This window comes from Natrix helvetica, assembly GCF_964273705.1.
Source record: "Natrix helvetica genome assembly, chromosome: 1".
Lineage (NCBI taxonomy): Eukaryota > Metazoa > Chordata > Lepidosauria > Squamata > Natricidae > Natrix > Natrix helvetica.
The window spans coordinates 11,465,505-11,487,682 of record NC_138548.1 but is presented as its reverse complement, the minus strand read 5'-3'; the positions used below and the strand labels follow the sequence as shown (position 1 = coordinate 11,487,682).

General features: G+C 44.5%; 3 protein-coding genes across 5 annotated transcripts in view; 1 reads left to right on the top strand and 2 right to left on the bottom strand.

Moving 5' to 3' along the window:
• STK11 (serine/threonine kinase 11) overlaps positions 1 to 22,178 on the bottom strand; it is a 608,695-nt gene that overhangs the window by 156,132 nt on the left and 430,385 nt on the right. The gene's annotated exons all lie outside the window — the stretch shown is intronic.
• Positions 1,587 to 10,344, bottom strand: FAM174C (family with sequence similarity 174 member C). Its single transcript, XM_081960509.1, has 3 exons — positions 9,652 to 10,344; positions 7,146 to 7,262; positions 1,587 to 3,433 (listed from the first exon to the last, which is right to left on the bottom strand). The coding sequence occupies exons 1-3, from the start codon at positions 9,942 to 9,944 to the stop codon at positions 3,430 to 3,432; spliced, it is 414 nt and encodes a 137-aa protein (XP_081816635.1). The 5' UTR covers positions 9,945 to 10,344; the 3' UTR covers positions 1,587 to 3,429.
• Positions 10,492 to 22,178, top strand: part of ATP5F1D (ATP synthase F1 subunit delta) — a 28,477-nt gene continuing 16,790 nt past the window's right edge. The window contains exons 1-6 of one of the 3 annotated variants that reach the window (XM_081960450.1): positions 10,492 to 10,729; positions 11,750 to 11,903; positions 13,265 to 13,353; positions 14,462 to 14,588; positions 15,040 to 15,083; positions 21,524 to 21,801. In XM_081960450.1, coding sequence (XP_081816576.1) covers positions 10,592 to 10,729; positions 11,750 to 11,903; positions 13,265 to 13,353; positions 14,462 to 14,584 — 504 coding nt within the window. In that variant the 5' untranslated portion in view covers positions 10,492 to 10,591 and the 3' untranslated portion in view covers positions 14,585 to 14,588; positions 15,040 to 15,083; positions 21,524 to 21,801. Of the gene's footprint in view, positions 10,730 to 11,749; positions 11,904 to 13,264; positions 13,354 to 14,461; positions 14,589 to 15,039; positions 15,084 to 21,523; positions 21,802 to 22,178 lie in introns of those variants that run through there. The other 2 variants (XM_081960449.1, XM_081960451.1) reach the window with 2 other exon arrangements.

The window sequence follows — 22,178 nt, the reverse complement described above, 5'->3', positions numbered from 1 at the left end:
GGATGTAAGGCTCGGTCAACCTTGAGCCTGTCAGGAACAAACACCAGGCTGTGGGCAGAATGAGCCTGCAATACTGCATTCTAACCACCCGGGCTCCTTTGAAAAAGAGTAACTTTTTAAGGATTTTGAAACACAGGAAGCATTTGACCAAATGATCCCACAGTTAGTCCTCGACTTACAACAGTTCATTTGGTTCAAAGTTACGGCAGCACTGAACATTCAGACGCTGGGCAACTGGCTCTTAGTTATGTCGGTTGCTGTGTCTCTCAGTCACAGGATCCGCTTTTGCGACCTTCTGACAAGCGACGTCAACGGGGAAGCCAGATTCACTTAACAACCGTTGTTACCAATTTAACACTTGTAGCGATTGTTGTGGGAGCTTCATCACTGGAAGCTCTCAAGAAGAGACTGTCAAAAATGGTGTAGGATTTCCTGCTTGGGTAGTGGGTGGGTGGGACCTTCCAACTCTTGTTAAATCTGATTCACTGAACAACTGTGGCAAGAAAGGGGCAAAACTCAACAAATATCTCACTTAGCAACAGAAATGTTGGGCTCAATTGTGGTCGAGGACTACCTGCATGGGAAGCTGTATCATCCACAATAACAAAGTTGAAATCACAACCTCTAGGGAGGTTAAGTCAGGGCACCGGGACCTTCACACTATCAGCAGCAATGTTTTGGTAGGTTTCTAAAGGAAATCCACTGGCTGTCATCACCCTCTAGTGGTTTTTATTAAAAAGCATGGATTAGAACAGTGTTTCTCAAACTTGGCGACTTTAAGTCCTGTGGACTTCAACTCCCAGAATTCCCCAGCCAGCTATGCTGGCTGGGGGATTCTGGGAGTTGAAGTCCACAGGACTTAAAGTTGCCAAGTTTGAGAAACACTGGATTAGAACATGGAAGGGCCCATAAAGAGAGGGCATCTTGTTAAAAAGAGATGATCCACAAGCTCAGCGTCTTAGCCACTGAGCCACCGCGTCCCTTTGTGAGACTGAAGTCCTCAAAATATTGGCTCATGAATTACAGGTAGTTTGAAGTCCACTCTTCTTAAAGCTGGGAAGGATGAGAAACATTGGCCCAAGTCCATCGCAGAAAAGGAATTTGACTAGAGGTAGTCCTCGACTTACGACCACAACTGAGCCCCGGGTTTCTGTAGCTAGGTGAGACAGCTGTTAAGTGAGTTTTGCCCCATTTTTCCACCTTTCTTGACACAGTTGCTAAGTGAATCACTGCAGTTGGTAAGTTAATCACTCAGCTGTTAAGTGAATCTGGCTTCCCCATTGACTTCTGTCAGGTAGCAAAAGGTGATCAGATGATCCCAGGACACACGACCGTCATAAATACGAGCCAATTGCCTAGCATCCTAATTTTGATCACATGATCATAGAGATGCTGCATTGGTTGTAAGTATGAAAAACGGTGCCAAGTCACTTTTTCCCCATTGTAATTTCACATGGTCACTAAACGAATACTTGTAAGTCAAGGGCTACCTGTACATTCAGCTGGGGAAAAAGTTGCAGCCCAACACATCGAGAGTTCAAGGTCATTTTTCACGAATGCAATAAAGACAATCAGCTCACTGTAAATCCACAAAACGCAGTTTTTATTCCCAGGTTTGAATGAGACACAACAAGCAGGAGAGGAAGGTTTACTCAACTCAAGAATTTTTGGAGGTTTTTTTTCCTCCCTCTGGAACCAAAACACACAAAAAAAAAATCCTACAAGCATCCCAGTTTAGCATCGAGGTGCTCTCTTAGCCTGCTTTGTTTTTAAAACTGAAAACATTTTATTGCATTGTTTTAATACAAGCTTACTGTATTTAAATCATTTTTTTTTAAAAACTCCCAACTTAACAGTAGCTGGTCCCAATAAACAATCAAAGGACCATGTCTGAACTGATCATCTCTCAGTTCAGTAATTAAAATATTGCTGATTTCTTGGGTCCCCCCAAAATATTGTTTTTACTTGAGGACACAATATCTCTGTGTAACATACTGACCAAATACAGTAGCACAGTGTTTCTCAAACCTTGGGAACTTTAAAGTATGTGGACTTCAACTCCCAGAATTCCCCAGTCAGTCAAGGCTGGCTAGAGAATTCTAGGAGTTGAAGTCCACGTGCCTTAAAATTCCCAAGGTTGAGAAACACTGCAGTAGCAGAATAATAATTATTATCCACATATTTGGGCTGAACAAAGAAACATTCAGTTCTTATTTCTCCTAAGTACCATCCTATCCAAAACAATGTCTTCTGTATTTAACTGGAAATATTACTTTAAAACTGATTTGCCCTGGTATATGATCCCGTCGGAGGTAAGAACTGCAATGGAATTAAATGTTCAATATGACCTGGATTAATTTATTGGGGGGGGGGGGTATCTTTCCTATCTATCTAAGAAGGGCCAAGTTTTACTAATTTTTGTTTGCAGCTACTGGTCTAGCATGCACTCTCTTCAAGTGCAGCTGCTGTCTCATTACATTTTTAAGGTGCTAATGGAACATTTTCTGCTCTCCTTCATTTGTAAACATGTTTTTTCCCCCCAATTGCTAAGCAACCGGTGGTGGTTTTGTGTTGCTTCTCCCTGGGAGAAGAAGGGATGGGTCAACATGAATCAAGTTGAGCCTTAAACAGGGGTCAGTGGAATGGAATCAACTGAAAAAAGGAAAAGAAATTTCTTTGCAAAGATTTCCAGGTGCCAGCACCTTGTTTATAGTTGTCAAACTAAACCGCTTGCAATGTTTGCTTGCTCCAACCGTTTATGGAATGATATTGCTTCACCAACAGCCAAGATTCAAAAGCAGGTAGCCAATTTTTTTTTTTTTTTTTTGGTCTCAACGACACAACCAAAGGAAAGTAGAAGAGGAAATCCAGGCGGAGGCCAAATGAGGTGGGAAGCCTGCAGTTCCTTAACGCAGAAGCTGGTGAATGATTTGATCTGGTGGCTTTGGTGTCCTCCAATGTTCCACACCCCTCCCCTCTCCTGGACTCAGGGCGGTGCCCGCCGCAAAGTGCATCCTTGGATTTTCCAATCGTAAGAAGGTCCAACTTTCCCGAGAAGAAAGATGATCCCATCCCAAGCAGCGGCGGCTGGTACCCGCTTTCAAACTGTGAATGGCAGCTTTGCATCTTCGCTGCTGGTTCCAAATTTCCAAGGTAGAAAGACTCACCACCCCAAGGAATCCCTCGTAATTTTTTTCCCCCTGCGATTTTGCAACTCCAGGCAGAATACATTCACTGTTGTGGCTGTACGACTGTTCTCTTGTTCGAGGGGCCTGGAAGAGAAAGTTTCACACTGCTGGGCTTTCACGTCGCAAGGAGCTTCAGGGATTTTTTTTTTTCTTTTCAAAGTTAACAGAGGTTTGAGTTTCTTCTTCCCTTGGTGAGACTGCTTCTTCTCTGGTCCAGCTGGAAAACCCACGAGTCCTGTTATCACCTAGAGAACAAAACAACAGCATTAAGGCTCAATTGCTGTACTCAATTCAGTACAATTGCTGTACTCAATTCTGGACAATGACCTTTCAAGGTTACAACGGCACAGGGGGAAAAGTGACTTATGACTGTTTTTCACATTTATGACCATTGCAGCATCCCCATCAAAATCCAGACGCTTGGCAACTGGTTCGTATTTATGACGGCTGCAGTGTCCTGGGGATCATGTGATCCCCTTTTGTGACTTTCTGAGAAGCAAAATCAATGGGAAATCCAGATTCACTTAACAACCTGTTACTAACTTCACAAATGCAACGATCCACTTAGCAACTGTGGCAAGGAAAGTCGTAAACGGGGGCAAACTCATTTAACAAACGTTTCACTTCGCAACCTAAATTTTGGGCTCAATTGTGGTCGTTACTTGAGGACTGACTACCTGTAGCTGGCTGCCTTTTAAAGTAAGTTCGGTTTTAGTTTCAGCTGGACTAAATGTGCCCAGCTGACATTGAGTTTTGTAAGTCAAAGTCCTACTTTCAGTTGGTAGAGTGGATTGGTTTGTGGCTTTAGACCTTATTTTGAAATATGCAGATTGTCAGGAGACAATTGTGCCTCAAAACAGCCACTTTGACTGCTTACAGAAGCAGAAATTTGCAGTTACACCTTTCAACCCAATTTTTTTTTAAAAAAAGGATCAGATTATTTGACCATTGCAACTGAGATGTCCCTACTTAAACCTCAGGATCTGCCTCAAAGATCTTTCTTGTTCCTGTAAGATTAATTCAGCGAGCACATACTACATAGTCACTGACTTAGGACCATAATGGAGCCTGCCCATCACGGTCGTAACTTGTGAGAGTCATAAAACGGGTCAGACACATAACTGATCCACTCGATGACCTTTTTTTTTTACAGCAGTCATTAAGCAAATACCGCAGTCATAAAGTGGCTGCCGTACTCGTTAACTGGACCAATGATTTGCTATTGGCACAGTTATGATGGCAAAACCCATCATAAAGCAAGGCCACGTGATCACTGGATGCTACCAACAGCCATAAAGGTGCTCCAGCTGCCACGCACTTGACGTCCAGTCATGTGACCACAGGAGAGGGAACTGTGGTAACTTCGAATCCAGCTAATAAGTAGCCCGCCGATAGGCCAACCATAACTTCAAACAGTCACTAAGCGACCAATTGTAAGTCGAAGACTATCTGTATAGCACGGGGGTAACTCTTCAACTCAGGAATTCTGTGGAATTTTGTTCCCGCTGAGATACTTCCTTTGCCAACATTTAAACAGTATTTAGTTATTTTTTTTGTCATTTCCCCCCCCCCCCCATTTTTCTAGTCTTAACATCAATAATCCAAAGGTGGCTTGGCTTGTCAAGAGGCACAACAGTTGCAATGCTTTAAGCGGGCGATCTTAATTGTTGAGGTGCTGTCTGGTTTGATTGTGTTTTAATTTTTTTAATGTAAGCTGTGTGACAAGGCCATGTGTCCCTAAAAGACAGCATACAAATACTTCTACAAACAAAATTATATATGTTGTATTTGTACTGATAAATAAATAAAGGGAGACTAGTATAGATCTATTTCGAGCTAATTAGCTCTCATCAGCTAGCCATACCCTTACTGGGATTTGAACCTGGGCTGTATTATATCTTAGGCAGGAGTCTTAGCCACTAAGCCACAGGCTCGCCTCCTTATCAGTTGAGCCAGGGAAATAGGTATGTATTTGTGTTACAACCCCTGGTATGCCTAAATATGGGAGGAAGGTCACTACTCCCTTTCTGTCCTTCGGCTCATCACAGAAGACCATGCAGGCAGAAAACCATATTTTTATTTTTAATGTTGCCTTTTTATATTTGTGTTCTATTTGTACTGATAAATAAATAAAGGGAGACTAGTATAGATCTATTTCGAGCTAATTAGCTCTCATCAGCTAGCTATATATATATAGCTTACATAAAAAATTAAAAAACAATCAAACCAGACAGCTTATATATATTTCATTACCCTAGCTATGCATCTTGGTAGCAGATAGTTTAAGTCAAAGCCAGAAAAGCAAAAAAGCATATTTCCACCAAAATTTACCTTGGGTATGTAATCGTATTTGTTAAAAGCTGCCATTTACTGTAAAGCTTCCTTGCCTAAAGGAGATTTCAGTTCACCGCAGGAAGCCAGATAATTAGCTACAGTTGCAACTCTGTATATTATTTCACTTACATTTAATAATATCAGATAATATTCAAATCGATCAGATTCTTAATTTGAATAAATGCGCCTCTCTTTAGTTGGATTACTACCCTCTCACTGCATAATTTTTTTCAGTCTCAGATTACTCTGAGGATTAATAGAATTTTTCAGGAGGGCTTAATTTAGCTCTAGCCTTGAGAAGGCGGAAAGAGGGAACAGGAACAGAGAAAGCAAAAGTAGTAGGAAGAGATTCCGACTCTCAACTTGCCGTGTTTCTGTCTTTCTTTCCTTCCTTCCTTCCTTCCTTCCTTCCTTCCACATATTTAATACTCCTTCCCCCTTCTATTCTCCCCACAACAACAACCTAAGTGGGTTAGCTGAGAGAGGGACTAGCTCAAGTCACTCAGCTGGCTTTCATGCCTAAAGCCGGACTAGAACTCCCAGTCTCCTGGTGATTAGTCCAAAATCACCCAGCTGGTGTTCATGTCCTATTAACTCCCCTTTAAACTTTAAATACTAAAATCTTACATTATTTAAAGTTTAAATACTATTTATAAGAGTTGCTGGGAATTGGGGAGTATGTAAGTTTAATAAATTCTTAAAATGCCAACATTCAATATGGAAGAAGAGAAATTACAGATCCATCCACATCATGGCAATACAAGGAACAAATCAGTTAAAAAACTTGAAATAGCAATAGCACTTAGACTTATATACCGCTTCACAGTGCTTTACGGCCCCCTCTAAGTGCTTTTACAGAGTCAGCTTATTGCCCCCAACAATCTGGGTCCTCATTTTACCCACCTCAGAAGGATGTAAGGCTGAGTCAACCTTGAGCCTGGTGAGATTCGAACTGCCAAATTGCAGGCAGCTGGCAGGCAGCAGAAGTCGCCTGCAGTACTGCGCTCTAACTACTGCGCCACCTGGCTCAATAAATTACTCTGGACAGATTTAACTAATTAACTGAAGTTAACTCCCAAGTCTATAAGTTGACCAGAGAAATAAAGGATATAAACACATAGGTCAACAGAACAGACATAAAACAGTTTCTATAGGTTGACTATGGTTAAACATGAGGTTTCCACAGAATTAACTTCAGAGTCAATATCCATAGCATTACATTTGCATGTTTTCTCCTTGATTTCAAATTGCCTGGCTTGTTTGATTTATACAGTTGCCCTTCTCAGTTGGCTAACTTTGGGCAGCTTACAATTTAACAATTACAAAAAAATAGTACAACCAAGCCAGATAAAGAATGTCCAGGAAACCAATACATATTAAATTCTGTTCAAGTACTGAAGCCATTGAATTAAGCATCATAATCCAGGCTTGCAACGGATGATGCAAACATAATCAGAAGGGCCTTAAGGTCTCTAGCCCTGAACAAAATAGGCAAAAAGTAATTAATATGCAAAGAATCTATAATTCCTTGCAATCCAGTCACACTATCCTGCCGCCCTGTCCCTAGGAGTCATTTGTGTTGCTGCAGCAAACCAAAGGACACACAACGCAACTGATTCTCACCGTCTCACATTCCTTATTTCAAATACCGTATCTTCGTCACTCTCCAGAGAAGCCATCTCCATGGGATCTTCCGAGTTGGAGAGAAGTCCGTATTTTTTCCGTGGAGGTTTCCTTGTCCTGCAAGATAAGTCTGTAATCAGCCGCAGAATTTATTCACAAACTGAGTTCACAAATCCGTAGGGTTGGCCATCTTCCTCAACTAAGGGGGAAGCTGTTCCACAGGGCCGGTGATTTGACTAAGAAGGCACAACATAAAATGACAACTGTTCCATAAAATGACACCGCTTTACAGAATGCCTTGGAGCAGGCCCATTTTGCTATATCTAGTGAGACAATTGGGAGACTATTGATCGCTCAAGAATCCTGGCCCCATACCATAAGCTGGCACCTTACATTGTACCTGGAAATGTACTGAAAGCAAGAATAGCTTCAATAATAGTGGGGTGATATGGGTGCACAGTGGCACCCCCAAAACTGTCCATGCTGCCACATTCTGGATCAGCTGCTTTTCAAAGGCAGCTTTATGTAGAGCATATTGCAATAGTCCAACCAGCAAGTGACGAAGGCATGTGTGACTCTGAGTGCAGCCTCTCGATACATGTACAACTAGAGAAGAGTTGCTGAAAAGCCTCCTGACCACAGCTGGCATCTGCTCTTTAAGACTCAACCACGAAACTAGGAGCATCTCCAAATTTTAGCCCACCTTAATCTAAGAGAGTAGAATCCCATCCAGAACTAGTTAATGGAAAGTATCCAGATCCAGAAGCCTTTTGGTACCATTGCTTTATTACTTCTGCCAGTTTAAGAGGATTCCCCCTTAAAGGCAATATTAAATCAAGTTTAGCAGGCTAATAGGCAGTGTTGGGCCCATTTAGTGACTTAACAACAGATTTCCACTGTGGCTGATATCTCCAGAGGAAAGGCAGTCTCAGGCAACTGAGCAAAGGCCAGGCCCCTGATTTTATCTGTATATTATTATATTAGATTTATTACACGAATCGATGTGTCCTGAGTAACAACAAATAGATATCAAATACAACACAGGTAGTTTTTGACTTACAACCAAAATGTTAAGTGAGTTTTGCCCCATTTTGTGATTTTTCTTGCCAGTTGTTAAATGACTCACTGCAGTTAAGTTAGTAACACGGTTGTTAAGTGAATCTGGCTTCCCCACTGACTTTGCTTGAGAGAAGGTCACAAAAGGGGATCACATGATCCTGGGACACTGCAATCATCATGAATATGAACCAGTTGTCAAGCATCAAATGTAAACCACATGTCTCTGGGTATGCTGCAATGGTGTAAAAAACAGTCCCAAGCCACTTTGTTCAGTGCTGTTGCAACTTTGAACAGTCACTAAATGAACTGCTTTAAGTCGAGGACTACCTAGATATAAAATTGGTTCCACATGCAGTTGTCATATTGAAGAACTCCTCGCAGTTTCCCTCAGAGAACTGCCACTACAGGTAGTCCTTGACTTACAACAGTTTGTTTAGCTGACCGTTCAAAGTTACAACGGCGCTGAAAATGTGACTTATGACCATTTTTCACATTTATGACCATTGCAGCATACCCACAGACATGTGGTTTACATTCGGATGCTTGACAACTGGTTTCCATTTATGACAGTTGCAGTGTCCCAGAATGAGGTTTTGAAACCTTCCAACAAGCAAAGTCAAAATCACTCAACAGCCACGTTACTAATTTAGCAACTGCAGCATTCATTGAACAAATGTGGCAAGAAAAGTCCTAAAATGGGAGCAGAACAAATTTCTCACTTAGCAACATTAATTCTGGGCTTCATTTTGGTCCTACCTCGAAGACAACCTGTATTTATTATCAATCTTAACACTTCCTGTTAATACTGAATAACTATCATACTGAACCAGTGCTTTTCAGAGATAAGATGCTTGCTTGACTACTAATAGTTTCTCTTTTTGTTGTTTGTTAGTTGCAAAGTCATGTCCGACCCATTGCGACCCCATGGACAACGTTCCTCCAGGCCTTCCTGTCCTCTACCATCCTCTAGAGTCCATTTAAGCTCATGCCAACTGCTTCAGTGACTCCATCCAGCCACCTCATTCTCTGTTGTCCCCTCCTTCTTCTTTTGCCCTCAATCTTCCCCCAGCATGAGGCTCTTCTCCAGGGAGTCCTTCCTTCTCATTAGGTGGCCAAAGTATTTGAGTTTCATCTTCAGGATCTGGCCTTCTAAAGAGCAGTCAGGGTTGATCTCTTCTAGGAGATCTCTATTAGGAACTGAATAAAAGAGAGCAAGCTTGCTCTCAGTTCGTACTCTTCAGATGCTCTGAGGCTACTCTCTCTATCCACTCCAGCCAGCATGCCAACTGACGGGCTGGGTGGAAGATGAAGATCACAACTTGCGGAGGACGCCCGATTGAAGCAGGTCCTTCCTCCCTTAGCCTATAAAAGGCGGCCAAATTGGATTGGCATCCCTAGAGGTCATCAAGACCCACCCCACCCGTAGGGGCGCCCCGGCCTTCCTCACCGGAACTTGCGGCCTCCGAGGTAATAGAAGAGGCCGATGCCCGCCAGGCCGGCCACGACGTACAGCGCGCGGTGAAGGGCCGGCAGGCCCAATCCCGACAGCCCCGACGACGGGGACCCGGATGTCGTTGTGGCGGTGGAAGCGGCCCGGGAAACACTCTCGGGGCTTTTCTCTTTCGGCGGCAGGGAAGGAGAGAGAGACGCGGCGTCGACGGGTTCCGTCTTATTCGAGTCCGCCGCTGCGACTACTACCATCCAAAGCGCCAGCGGCCAAACGAAGCCAGTCGCCGCCATTCGGATCGGCAAACGCCGATTCTGAGGAAAAGCGGCCAGGACCGGAAGTATCGCCGGGAGGGACGCAGTGCAGCATCGGACCAACTTCCGGTTCTTTACCTCAATTGGGAAAGTAGGCCCAATTTCCCGATTTCTAACGGGAATTGCCTTGTTCTTGAAGCCGTGAATGGAGATAGTCAAAAGCGGAATCCGAATATCTTAAACCTAAAATAAGGAGAGAAAAATCCGCACAGGGCTAAATAAAAGAGATCGGGTCGACTCGGGACTACAAAAATCGGGACTACAGTTCCCACGTAGCACCGCCGCCTGAGCGAGCTTCAATGGCTATTGGTCAATTTTCCCATCCATCACCGGAAAGGGGGAGGGGCGTTGTCAGAAGCGACGTATCAGGCTGTTGCTATGATCTGCTGGGAAATGCAGTTCGGCAGTTGAGCAACGTTTTCCTTTTGGAGCGGGTGGCGTTTATGCCGCGGTGCTTCTTGGGAAAATATCTCAAAAGAGTACCTTGAGGTCGCCGTGCTTCCCGTCATGCCCCGCGGCAACCCCCCCCCCTTTTCCCCCCGCGCGGAGCCTGCTGGGAGTTGTAGGCCAGGCCTGGTTGCCGGTCGACCTCTCTGCTTCTCCTCCTCTCTGCCCTTGGCTTCGCCATGTTCCTCGTCGGTCGTTTTCTCGCCCGCGCTTTGGTGTTGGGGTCCCGGTCCCCGTCCCGTCATTATGCCGAAGCGGCGGCGGCAGCTGCTACGGGCCCTGCACAGCTGGCCTTCACCTTCGCCTCGCCCTCTCAGGTATTGTCATGGCAACCGAACTGAGGCCGACATGTGGGCCTCGGGGCGGCAGTGTCGGAACCCGCTGCTGGGTCGCGCGTTCGTCGTTCGGAATTCGCTTGTTTTGTTAACCCGGGTTTAGTCTGTTGTGTGAACATGGGGCAGAGTTCCAGGTTAACCAGATCGAGATGCAAGCAGGTAACATAGACGGAGGAAGAGGCTGGATTCGCTTAACAACTACATGATCCACTTAACAACCCATGGGGGGGAAAGGCTTTGAAATTGGGCATGACTCACTTAACAGCCGCCTTGGCTTAGCAATTGAAATTGGAGTCCCCATTCTGGTCATAACTCGAGGACTCTGTGTATTGGGCTTCCTGGATTGGAGCTGGAGGACATAGTTTCACATTTTTGGTGGCCATGGGTTCTGTACCCAGAGAAATAATAATTATTTTTTTAATTTGTATATCTTTTGATTGTCAGCAACTCTGGGCAGCATAAAGGTATCCTTCATACCAATCAAGAAAAATAATTATCAGCTCCATCTCTTCTCTTTTTGCTTTCTATTTTTTAAAAAAATCCTGGTGCAGAGCTTCTACTCCTTTTCAGGTTGGGGGGGGGGGAAATATAACTTTACAGGTAGTTCTTGACTTAACGACCACAATTGAGCCCAAAATTATTGTTATGTGAATTTTCCCCCATTTTATGAGCTTCCTTGCCAGAGTTGTTAAGTGAATCACTGCAATCGTTAACTTAGTAACACGGTTGTTAAGTGAATCTGGTTTTCTTCCCATTGACTTTGTAAGGCAATCCCAAAAGGGGATCACATGACCCCAGGACACTACACCGGTCGTAAATGTGAGTCAGTTCCTGACTGGATTTTGATCATGTGACCATGGGGATGCTGCAATGATCATAAGTGTGAAAAATGGTCATAAATCACTTTTTTCAGTGCTAAGTTGTAACTTTGAACTCTCGCTAAATGAACTGTTGTAAGTTGAAAACTACCCCTATTTTCTTTCCCATTTTTTTCCCCTACAGATTTACTACAACGCTGCCGTTGTGAAACAGGTGGATGTTCCCACCTTAAGTGGATCCTTTGGCATCTTGGCCGCTCACGTTCCCACTCTGCAAGTCCTGAGACCTGGCGTTGTAACCGTCTTTGATGAGGATGGCTCCTTCAAAAAATACTTTGGTGCGTGTGAAAATGATGGCTGGTGAAAGTATAGGAAATGATCTTAGCTGAGGGTTATCTTTCAGAAAATATCTGCAGTCCAGTTTTCCCGAGGATCTGCAAACTGGGTTTGAGAACCATCACTAATTTATGTCAGTTAGCTAAAGTAAATGCGGAAGTGTTTCTGAGCACAAACTATTCTTCGAATGAAAACATTCTCATATTTTGCAAAACAATTGTTCACAGCGAAAGAGAAAGGACTCATTCACCTCCCTAAATTAGTTCTCTTTCTTCCAAATGTAAAAGATGCAAAAAAAAGAAAGATGTTGAGACTCTAGAAACTAGAGTGAAGAGAAGAGTAACAGATGATTAGGGGACTGGAGGCTAAAATAGATAAAGAGCAATTGCAGCAATTGGGTATGTCTGGTTTGATGAAAAAAAGGACTAGGGGTGACATGATAGCAGTCTTCCAATATCTCAGGGGTTGCCACAAAGAAGAGGGAGTCAAGCTATTCTCCAAAGCACCTGAGGGCAGGACAAGAAACAATGGGTGGAAACTAATCAAGGAGAGAAGCAACTTAGAACTAAGGAGAAATTTGCTGACAGTTAGAACAATTAATCAGTGGAACATTTGCCTCCAGAAGTTGTGAATGCTCCAACACTGGAAGTTTTTAAGAAGATGCTAGATAACCATTTGTCTGAAGTGGTGTAGGTTTTCCTGCCTAAGCAGGGGGTTGGACTAGAAGACCTTCAAGGTCCCTTTCAACTCTGTTATTCTATATTCTATTCTATTCTATTCTAAATATTGACTAGCTATTAACTTCCAAAGATTAATCATGATAATAGCATCAAGGTCAGGACAAATAATACCGCTTGTGCTTTAAAACGGCTTCTACTGTACTGCCGTAAAATGGCTTCTACTGTACAATGCAGTAGAGTTGCCGTGGTACCAGCTTCATAGTAATCACAAGGGGGCTCCCTCTTGTAAGGGGGAAAATCCAACATTAGAAATTAGGTTTGGTCCAGATGTTATTAGGTTTGGTCCAGATGTTTTCCCCCTATAAATCAATACCCCTGCAACACCGGGTTATCGGCTAGTTCTAAATAATTAGAGGATTTGTGGTTGGCTCTATTTTGCTGGTGATTTTGCCTTGGGTTTGTTATTTTCTGTCTGCATTTTCTGACCTCTGGCTGGTCCTCCCACCATCATCGATTGTAGTTTTCCACCTCATGCATATCATTAGCCAGGCGTCACCCAGAGAACATCCATCACCGCCTATCTGGAAAAAGAATGAAATAAGCAGATCTCTATAAGGAGGGAATTCTAATCACTTGGGGCCTTTGTCACTGACTGATTACACCATTTCTTTGCAATTGTGTAGTCAGCAGCGGTTCTCTCACGGTGAATGCAGATTCCTCTGTCCAGCTGTTAGCCGAAGAAGTGGCTTTATTGGATCAGCTCGACGCTGCAGTGAGTATTTGTCTTGTCTTGTCATTTCTTCCCTTCACCTCCCTCTGCGGACAATCCTCGCTCGGCTGCCAAATTAGGAAGGGATTTCTCTGCAGCATGCTGACTCAGCAGCACTGCAGTTCGCTTTCTTTTTTAAAAAAAAATCAATTCTGCTGCAGCTCAATTACCATTTCAGTCAGTATTTAAAGTTTTTTAAAAATGCTTTGGTTAAAGAAGTAGTAATCTTTGCAGCCCGAATCTGAAAGCTTCCAGGTTTTCCCCACTCAAGTAAAAGTTCAAGTCCCTGCCCAGCACCCACATGTCCATCACATGGTCCAGTCAGGCCCTGTCCCAACTGGAGATGCCTCCCAGTCACGCCACTCCAGGTGCAGGGCAAGGTGTCCTTGACTCTCTGAGAAAGGCCAGAAGGCCCAATGTAAAAGATGGCTTCCAGGCTTGACCCTGGTTAGCAGTTCTGGGACTTGAGGTCCCTGCATCTTAAAAGTTCCTGAGGTTGAGGAACACTACAGTATAAAGTAGAATAGAATAGAATAGAATAGAATAAAATTCTTTACTAGCCAAGTATGAGTAGACACACAAGGAATTTGTCTTTGGTGCATAAGCTCTCAGTGTACATAAAAAGACAAGATACATTCGTCAAGAATCATAAGGTACAACACTTAATGATAGTCATAGGGTACAAATAAGCAATCAGGAAACAATCAATCTCAATATAAATCATAAGGATACAAGCAACAAAGTTATAGTCATGCAGTCATAAGTGGGAGGAGATGGGTAATAGGAATGATGAAAAGGCTAATAATAATAATGCCTTAGTGAATAGTTTGACAGTGGTGAGGGAATTATTTATTTAGCAGAGTGATGGCCGGGGGGCAAAAATGTTCTTGTGTCTAGTTGTCGTGGTGTGAAGTGCTCTATAGCGTCATTTTGAGGGTAGGAGTTGAAACTATGTCCAGGGTGTGAGGGGTCTGTAAATATTTTCACAGCACTCTATACAGCAAGTGTGTGCCTTTCAGTCCACATCCATTTCTCTCTCCCCACATGGACCCACATCTCCTGATGTTGCTTCTTTTGCCTTAAACCCTGATGGCTTTTTTTCTGTACACAGACGGCCAAGTCAAACTTGGACAAAGCCTTGTCGGAACTCGCATCGGCCCCCGACGAGGTAGCAAAAGCAGAGGCACAGATCAATGTGGAAGCCAACGAAGCAATTGTGAAAGCTTTGGAGTGAGCAGGTAAGTAATTCTCGTTTCTGCTTCTACACCTGCTTAGATCTTTCTATTCGGTCTCCAGCTGGCATTTGAGGATTTAAAATCGAGGGGCACCAGGTTTTTTTTTCCTGGTCAGGCAATACAGATAGTCCTCAACTTAAAACCACAGTGGAGGCCATAATTTCCATTGCAAAGCAAGGCAGTTAAGTGAATTTTGCCATATTTAACTATTTTTCTTGACACAGTCATTAAGTGAATCGCTGAAATTATTAAGTTAGGAACACGGTTGTTAAGTGAATCCGGTTTCCTCATTGACTTTACTTGTCAGAAGGTCACAAAATGTGACCGCAGGATCCCAGGACGCTGCAACCATCATAAATACATGTCAGTTGCCAGGAGTCTGAGTTTTGATCATACGACCGTGGGGATGCTGTAAAACGGTCATAAGTGTGAAAATATGACTTTTTTCCCCCAGTGCTGTTGTAACTTTGAACAGTCACCGATCAAAATGATTGTAAGGTGAGGACTACCTGTCAAGATACTGCTCTTGAGTGTGGAGCTGTAAGCTGGGCTCCAAAATATTTTTAGAGTCATATGCAGGTAGTCCTCATGACTGGGTTACTTAATGACTGTTTTAAGAAGAGATTGGATAACCATTTGTCTGAAGTGGTTTAGGGTTTCCTGCCTAAGGAGGGGGTTGGACTAGAAGACCTCCAAGGTCCCTTCCAACTCTGTTATTCTGTTATAAGTTGGATGGTTGTCCTTGTAAAGGACTGCAACTCTTTTCCTTTTAATAGGGGTTTTAAATTAAATTAGATACATCTATACACAACCAGGATTGTTCTCTATATAACTAATTAATGTTTCTTGGCTTAAATAGCCATTTTCGGACGCAGTTCAGGACATTTAAAGCTTCGTACAAGACTCCCAAGACTTACAAGTTACAACCAATCTGAACTAGGGGTTTGAGGGTCACTTCTGGTTTTCAGCATCAGCAAATCCACGGTCATTAAGCAAACCAATAGTATTGCGTGAGCACGCTTTTGCCAGAAACTGGAAGGCAATGCCGGATTTCCACGAAAACCGTCATAAAATGTAGTCGCATAACGGTGGGATGCTGAAAATGGCGGTAAACGCAGCCTGGTTGCCCAAAGTGAAGAGACATGGCTATGGCGATAGGGAAACCTACAGAACTTTGGATTGGGGTTGTAAGTAACCCCAAGTAGGTCCAACGAAACTTTCAACAGTCACTAGGCAACTGATTGCAAATCCATGAATACCTATACCAGTGAGGGCTAACCTTTTCCGGACCATGTGCTCAAAGCACACATGCGCAAATGCGTGTGCCCCAACCCCCAAAATGCAATGTGCGTGCAGCCCCCGTGCATATGTGCCCACCCCGCACACACCCTGTCCCCATGCATGCACGGCAGAGACTCTAAGACCATTTGGCTGGCGGGAGGTGCGCGCACATGCTCAGCAGAGCTGAACTGGGGCAACAGCCCGCGTGCCGTCAGAGAGGGCTCTGTGTGCCACCGGTTCGCCGTCACGGACCTCTACATATCTTACCATCATGGTTAGTGCAAGGGAAGAGAAAGAGGGAGGAAAAAGGAAAAAAGGCAGACGAAGGGAGGAAGGAAAAGGAGAAAAAGATGGTAAGGAAAGAGAAAGAGGGAGAAGGAAGGAGAAAGAAAGAAGGGAGGAATGGAGGGAGGAAAGAAGATAAAAACGAGAAGGAAGGAAGGAGAAATAGAAGGGAGGAAAGAAGCAGCCATACATAAGGACCCCATGCCACCTAGGTAGACTCAAGCATTAAGAAAGTCCATGCTCAGGTGAGATGTGGCAGCCGCCTCAGAGGCGTCCTGTGGTTTGATCGTAACCTGCCAAGTGTGATCACTCAGCACTTAGTCTTTTTTTGTCCCTCTTCTCTTCCAATTTCCTCTCCGCTCTATGATCCATCCGCGAGCCTTTTCTTCGGCTCAACCCTGGAACAAAACAGCTTCCGTCAATGAGCACCCCTGGTGGACACCCAGAGTCCAAAGATTGAAGATTTCTCACTGTCCGGTTGAAAAAGGAATTGCCGGCTGGGTTCACACAGCTTGTTAAAAGTGTGGATGAATTTGTGGATTGGGGATATTGGGGGGCTTTCTGCGGGCAGCAGGGCCTGGTAAGGTCAGATACCTGGCTTGATACCTGGAGAGGAGACAGTCAGCTAGTCTGGGAAATTTAAAATGAAGGCAACACTGTATTGCTGTAACCGAGCCAATACAATTGCACAGGCTTGTTCATGAAATCACCAAGGTTCGGGGTCCACCCAAGGAAGACTTTAACTTTGAGTGGGGGAAACCCAGCCTGATCGTATCTAGGTCCTCATGCTAAGCCATCATCTGAGTCATGCATTTGGGCAAAGCCTATCGTGTGAATCGGAGGTAGTATTCAGCCGATTCCGACCGCTTTGCTTGAACCGGGTAGTGGAAATCCCACTAACCTGCCCCGGCTCTATGCCGTCCTATTTAGGTACATATTCAAGACATGTGCATGTGTGCGAGCCGCATGCACGATCAAAGTGCATGCGCGGAAGGCTGAGCGCATGGTGGTCATGTTTTGTTCTGACCCAGGCTTCCTGAGAGCATAAAGCAGATTCCTTGTCCTGACAAAAAACTCCTTTTATTACTGTGAATTCAGCTCATTCACATCCAGCAAAGTCTTTCAGGGGAGGATTTATAGTCACAGACCTTCTCTGGCTTGGAGAGTTGCCAGGCCGAGATCTGCACAACTTGGCAAGGAGTCTCGGAGAGTCACGAACCAATTAAGTGAACTAATTGTCTCCTGCAAACTCCACTCCCCTTTCGCTCCTCTTTTATTTCCTTTGGGAGAGCCATTCATCATCCACCTTACTCTTACTCCCAAATCGACCCCTGTTCTTTAGCTGTTCTCTTTGTCTGGCAACTCTGTGCATTCACACACTGGTAACAGGCTCCAGCTGTTCCTCTGCCTCACTGATCCCCCTAGGCTGCATCAACAGAGGGATAGAATCAAGATCACGTGAAGTGTTAATACCACTTTATAATGCCTTGGTAAGGCCACACTTGGAATACTGCATTCAGTTCTGGTCGCCACGATGTAAAAAAGATGTGGAGACTAGAAAGAGTGCAGAGAAGAGCAACAAAGATGATTAGGGGACTGGAGACTAAAACATATGAAGAACGGTTGCAGGAACTGGGTATGTTTAGCTTAAGAGAAAGAAGGACTAGGGGAGACATGATAGCATTATTCCAATATCTCAGAGGTTGCCACAAAGAAGAGGGAGTCAAACTATTCTCCAAAGCACCTGAGGGTAGAACAAGAAGCAATGGGTGGAAACTAATCAAGGAGAGAAGCAACTTAGAACTGAGGAGAAATTTCCTGACAGTGAGAACAATTAATCAGTGGAACAGCTTGCCTCCAGAAGTTGTGAATGCCCCAACACTGGAAGTCTTTAAGAAGATGTTGGATAGCTATTTGTCTGAAACGGTATAGGGTTTCCTGCCTAGGCAGGGGGTTGGACTAGAAGACCTCCAAGGTCCCTTCCAACTCTACTATTGTATTGTATTGTATTGTATTGTATTGATGTCTGATTCTGAAGGCAGCTGATAACTGGCATACGGCTCTGGCCCCCTCTCTGCCTCCGACACAGAGCCCTCATCAGAGCCTTCCCCAGACTCCAGGACTGACCCATGTTCCTCCCCAACCTCCTCACTGTCTGAATCTGGCAGGCCACAACACATTTGCGAACCAGTAGGCAAAGTAAGTGAATATCACCCCTGGTGTGAATGCAGCAATTATGAGTGCCCGGGTGCTTTCTGTCTGAAAAGAGAATGCTGAAAAATCCACCTCTGGCTACCCAGTACAGCCTTCCCTCGACACCAGTTACATTTTCTCTCTTTTTTTAGCATGCTTTCCTCCTTCCCCGGCTTAGCATCTTCCAGGTAGATAGGTTCACAACTGCCAGGATTCAGCAGTATGTTTTCTGCGCATGTCAGGAGCTCGGGCCCAGTGTTTTTGGAGGGTGCCCGGCCGAGAGAATGCTGCATTCGAAGGAAATTGCAAAGAAGCCCTCAAGATAGACGAGTGTGTTTCTCATCTTCGCCAACCTGAAGATGCGTGGACTTCATCTCCCAGAATTCCACAGCCAGAGTTGCTGAGGCTGGGGGCTGTAGAAACTTAATCAGATGGTAGGGCTTAGACTTAGGAGATGTCTTAGACCAGGGATCCCCAACCTGGGCAACTTTAAGCCTGGTGGACTTCAACTCCCAGAATTCCCCAGCCAGCTGGCTGGGGAATTCTGGGAGTTGAAGTCCTCCAGGCTTAAAGTTGCCAAGGTTGGAGATCCCTGGTCTACGTTGCTTGCTAGCAAGGGCATAATCACATTTCCTCTGGGTTATTCAGTTTCTTGGCAAGCCATGTTAGATAACCTGAGTCTGCTCAGATTATAAATGTTCACTCTGCGTCTCTGGGGAGGTAAAGCATTGGGAGTGTTGCTCGGCATCCCATTGCCACTAGGTGGCGCATCAGGATAAGAAACATGCATTGAGGCATGCCATCTTCCTGATAAGAACTTAAACTGAATGCACTTTGAGTTTCAGTGCGGTTAGTCCTCAACTTACGACCAATTGCTAAGCGAGGGTTGAAAGTTATGATGGACCTCGGAAAAAAAGCTACTTGCAATCCAGATTTGAAGTTACGACATCCGGCTGAGGATGGTTATGCAAACTACATTTTGGGTGCTCAACAGCCGATCTGCATTTACGGCCGTTTGCAGCACAGTCCCAGGAGTGCAATTTTTAAAAATGTTTTTTGCCGGAAGTCCACCTTTGCTGCCATTTTCCAGACAAAGGCACCCCATAGCAAACGACGGGTTCCCTTAATGACCGTGGCGTTTTGGTTTGGGGACTGCCACATTTGCAGAACGGCTGCCAGAAAAAAAAAAGGGTCTGAAATTGGACAGGGCGACTTGGTGACCCGCTTTACGACCCTCATGATCGCTGATGTGGGCTCAGTTGTGGTCATAAGTTGAGGACCACCTATATTTGAATCCATGCCATTAAATGTCCAATGTGGAGAAAGAAGCCCCAAACCATCACTTAGTATAGAAAAGTTCTTGTAAAAAATGAGTGGCCAAACTGCATGCAAATAGAAGTACTTCTTGTTGTTAGTTGCGAAGTCATGTCTGACCCATCGCGACCCCATGGGCAACGTTCCTCTGGGCCTTCCTGTCCTCAATAGCAACAGCACTTAGACTTATATACCGCTTCACAGTGCTTTACAGCCCTCTCTAAGCGGGTTCTACAGTCAGCACATTGGCCCCAACAATCTGGCTCCTCATTTTACCCACCTCAGAAGGACGGAAGGCTGAGTCCACCTTGAGTTTGGTGAGATTTGAACTGCCAAATTGCAGCAGCCAGCAGTTAGCAGAAATAGCTTGCAGTTGTTGTTAATTGTGAAGTCGTGTCCGACCCATCACGACCCCATGGACAGCGTTCCTCCAGGCCTTCCTGTCCTTTACCATCTTCTGGAGTCCATATAAGCTCAAAGTTCCACAAAGCCCAAAAGAAAAGTGTCTGGTTTTATCTTTATATTCACTTGAAGAGTTTTTTTGTATTAGAATATAAATCCTACTCCGTGTGTTTGCCATTTGTGACCATCCAAGCCAGCTTGTGGCCACAAAAGCCAATGGACGGAGGCGTAAGCTGGATTCACTCAGCGACCATGTTGTTGTTAGTTGTGAAGTTATGTCCGACCCATCGCGACCCCATGGACAACGTTCCTCCAAGCCTTCCTGTCCTCTGCCATCCTCTGGAGTTCATTTAAGCTCACGCCAACTGCTTCGGTGACTCCATCCATCCCCCTCATTCTCTGTCGTCCCCTTCTTCTTTTGCCCTTCATCTTTCCCAGCATCAGGCTCTTCTCCAGGGAGTCCTTCCTTCTCATAGCACCTAAGACATGTATACTGCTTCACAGTGCTTTACAGCCCTCTCTAAGCGGTTTACAGTGTCAGCATCTTGTCCACAACAGTCTTGAGTCCTCATTTACTGACCTCCGAAGGATGGAAGGCTGAGTCAGCCTTGAGCCCACCAGAATCGACCACCTGGCAGTAGGTAGAATTAGCCTGCAGTGTTGCATTCTAGCCATTACCATCACTGTTCAGATACATTTATAAGTATAATCTTTATTGTCATTGTACTTAAATACAACGAAATTGGTTGCTAGTTACTTTATGGTCATTGTACGTATGTACACAGTATACGCATACAGCGAAATTCACTAATTAACTGCCGATGTTACCTAGTTGGATAGTGAAACTTCTCCAAGGAAACCACCAAGCTCGGAGAGCAGCAAGGAACCCCACAATTCAACCCCAAGCTACAAATATTCCCTTATATTAATTAGATAACGATCTTTCCGTCTGCTCCTCTTTAATCCTTGGAAAGATTGCAGCTATGAGAATTGAACCACCACCACTGAAGGGCATTTACTTCTAGCAGCATTTCTAAAAGAATGGCATTGTCATCTTGGGGTAGGAATTAATTCACTCTTGCTGCCCAAACAAGAACGGTGCTGATTGGCAAATCTTGCCTGTGCCGGACTTGGTTTGATTGGCAGAAGCTCTGCAAAGGTTTAGACAGGTTTTCCCCCAGTCAGTCCTAATGGAGGTTAAGCACGGGACCTTCTGTATGTAGAGCAGGTGTTTTACCACCGGGCCTGTCGCTATGGGGAAGTGGAATTATACAGCTTCAGCCTGTCATTGGGTGAGGGGGGGGGGGGTTCAGGACTTGAGCGGCAGTAAAGTTGTTGGTTTTTTTTGTCTAATTTCTGTTCCAAACCCAGAAAGCAAATAGCCGGGGTCAACTTGCAACACCTGAGCCACGCAAATCCTGGCTGTAAAATGTCCTGATCTTCCTTCTCTTTCTCCCTTACAGAAAATCCCACCACTGTTGCTTCAGAAAGTGGCCTCCTTCAGCTCTGGATCTCTCCTCATCCTTCCTTCTCTTCATTCGGTCTGTACAGAAATTGTGACTAAAGCTTGACAATTAACGATCACCGATTAAAGCAGAAGGTCAGGCCAAAAGGTCCTATGTTATTCCTCGGTTTTTCTGTTGTTGGTTTTTTTTTTTTCAATTATGACTCCTGGAATCAGCTTGTCATCTTTACAAAATACAGCGGATGCAGGGCGAAACCAATGCATCTAAAATCAAAACAGTCTCTTGTTTCTTGACCAGGGTAAATGGACGCTCCTCATGGGGCCATCCAGGGTTTAGTGGGTGCGTGCATTGTGCATGAAAAGAAATGGCTAACTTCAAATGTCGTAAGTGTTCAGACATAAGAGGTCCATGGTGCTCTTTGAGCTTGGTTGTTTACAATACAATACAATAGTAGAGTTGGAAGGGACCTTGGAGGCCTTCTAGTCCAACCCCCTGCCTAGGCAGGAAACCCTGTACCGTTTCAGGCAAATGGCTATCCAACATCTTCTTAAAGACTTCCAGTGTTGGGGCATTCACAACTTCTGGAGGCAAATTCTGTTCCACTGATTAATTGTTCTAACTGCCAGGAAGTTTCTCCTCAGTTCTAAGTTTC

Coding starts and splice junctions, on each gene's coding strand:
- FAM174C (XM_081960509.1), bottom strand. CDS start 9,944: ATGGCGGCGACTGGCTTCGTTTGGCCGCTGGCGCTTTGGATGGTAGTA. Junction 7,263..9,651: donor CTCGGAGGCCGCAAGTTCCG/GTGAGGAAGGCC, acceptor CTTATCTTGCAG/GACAAGGAAACCTCCACGGA.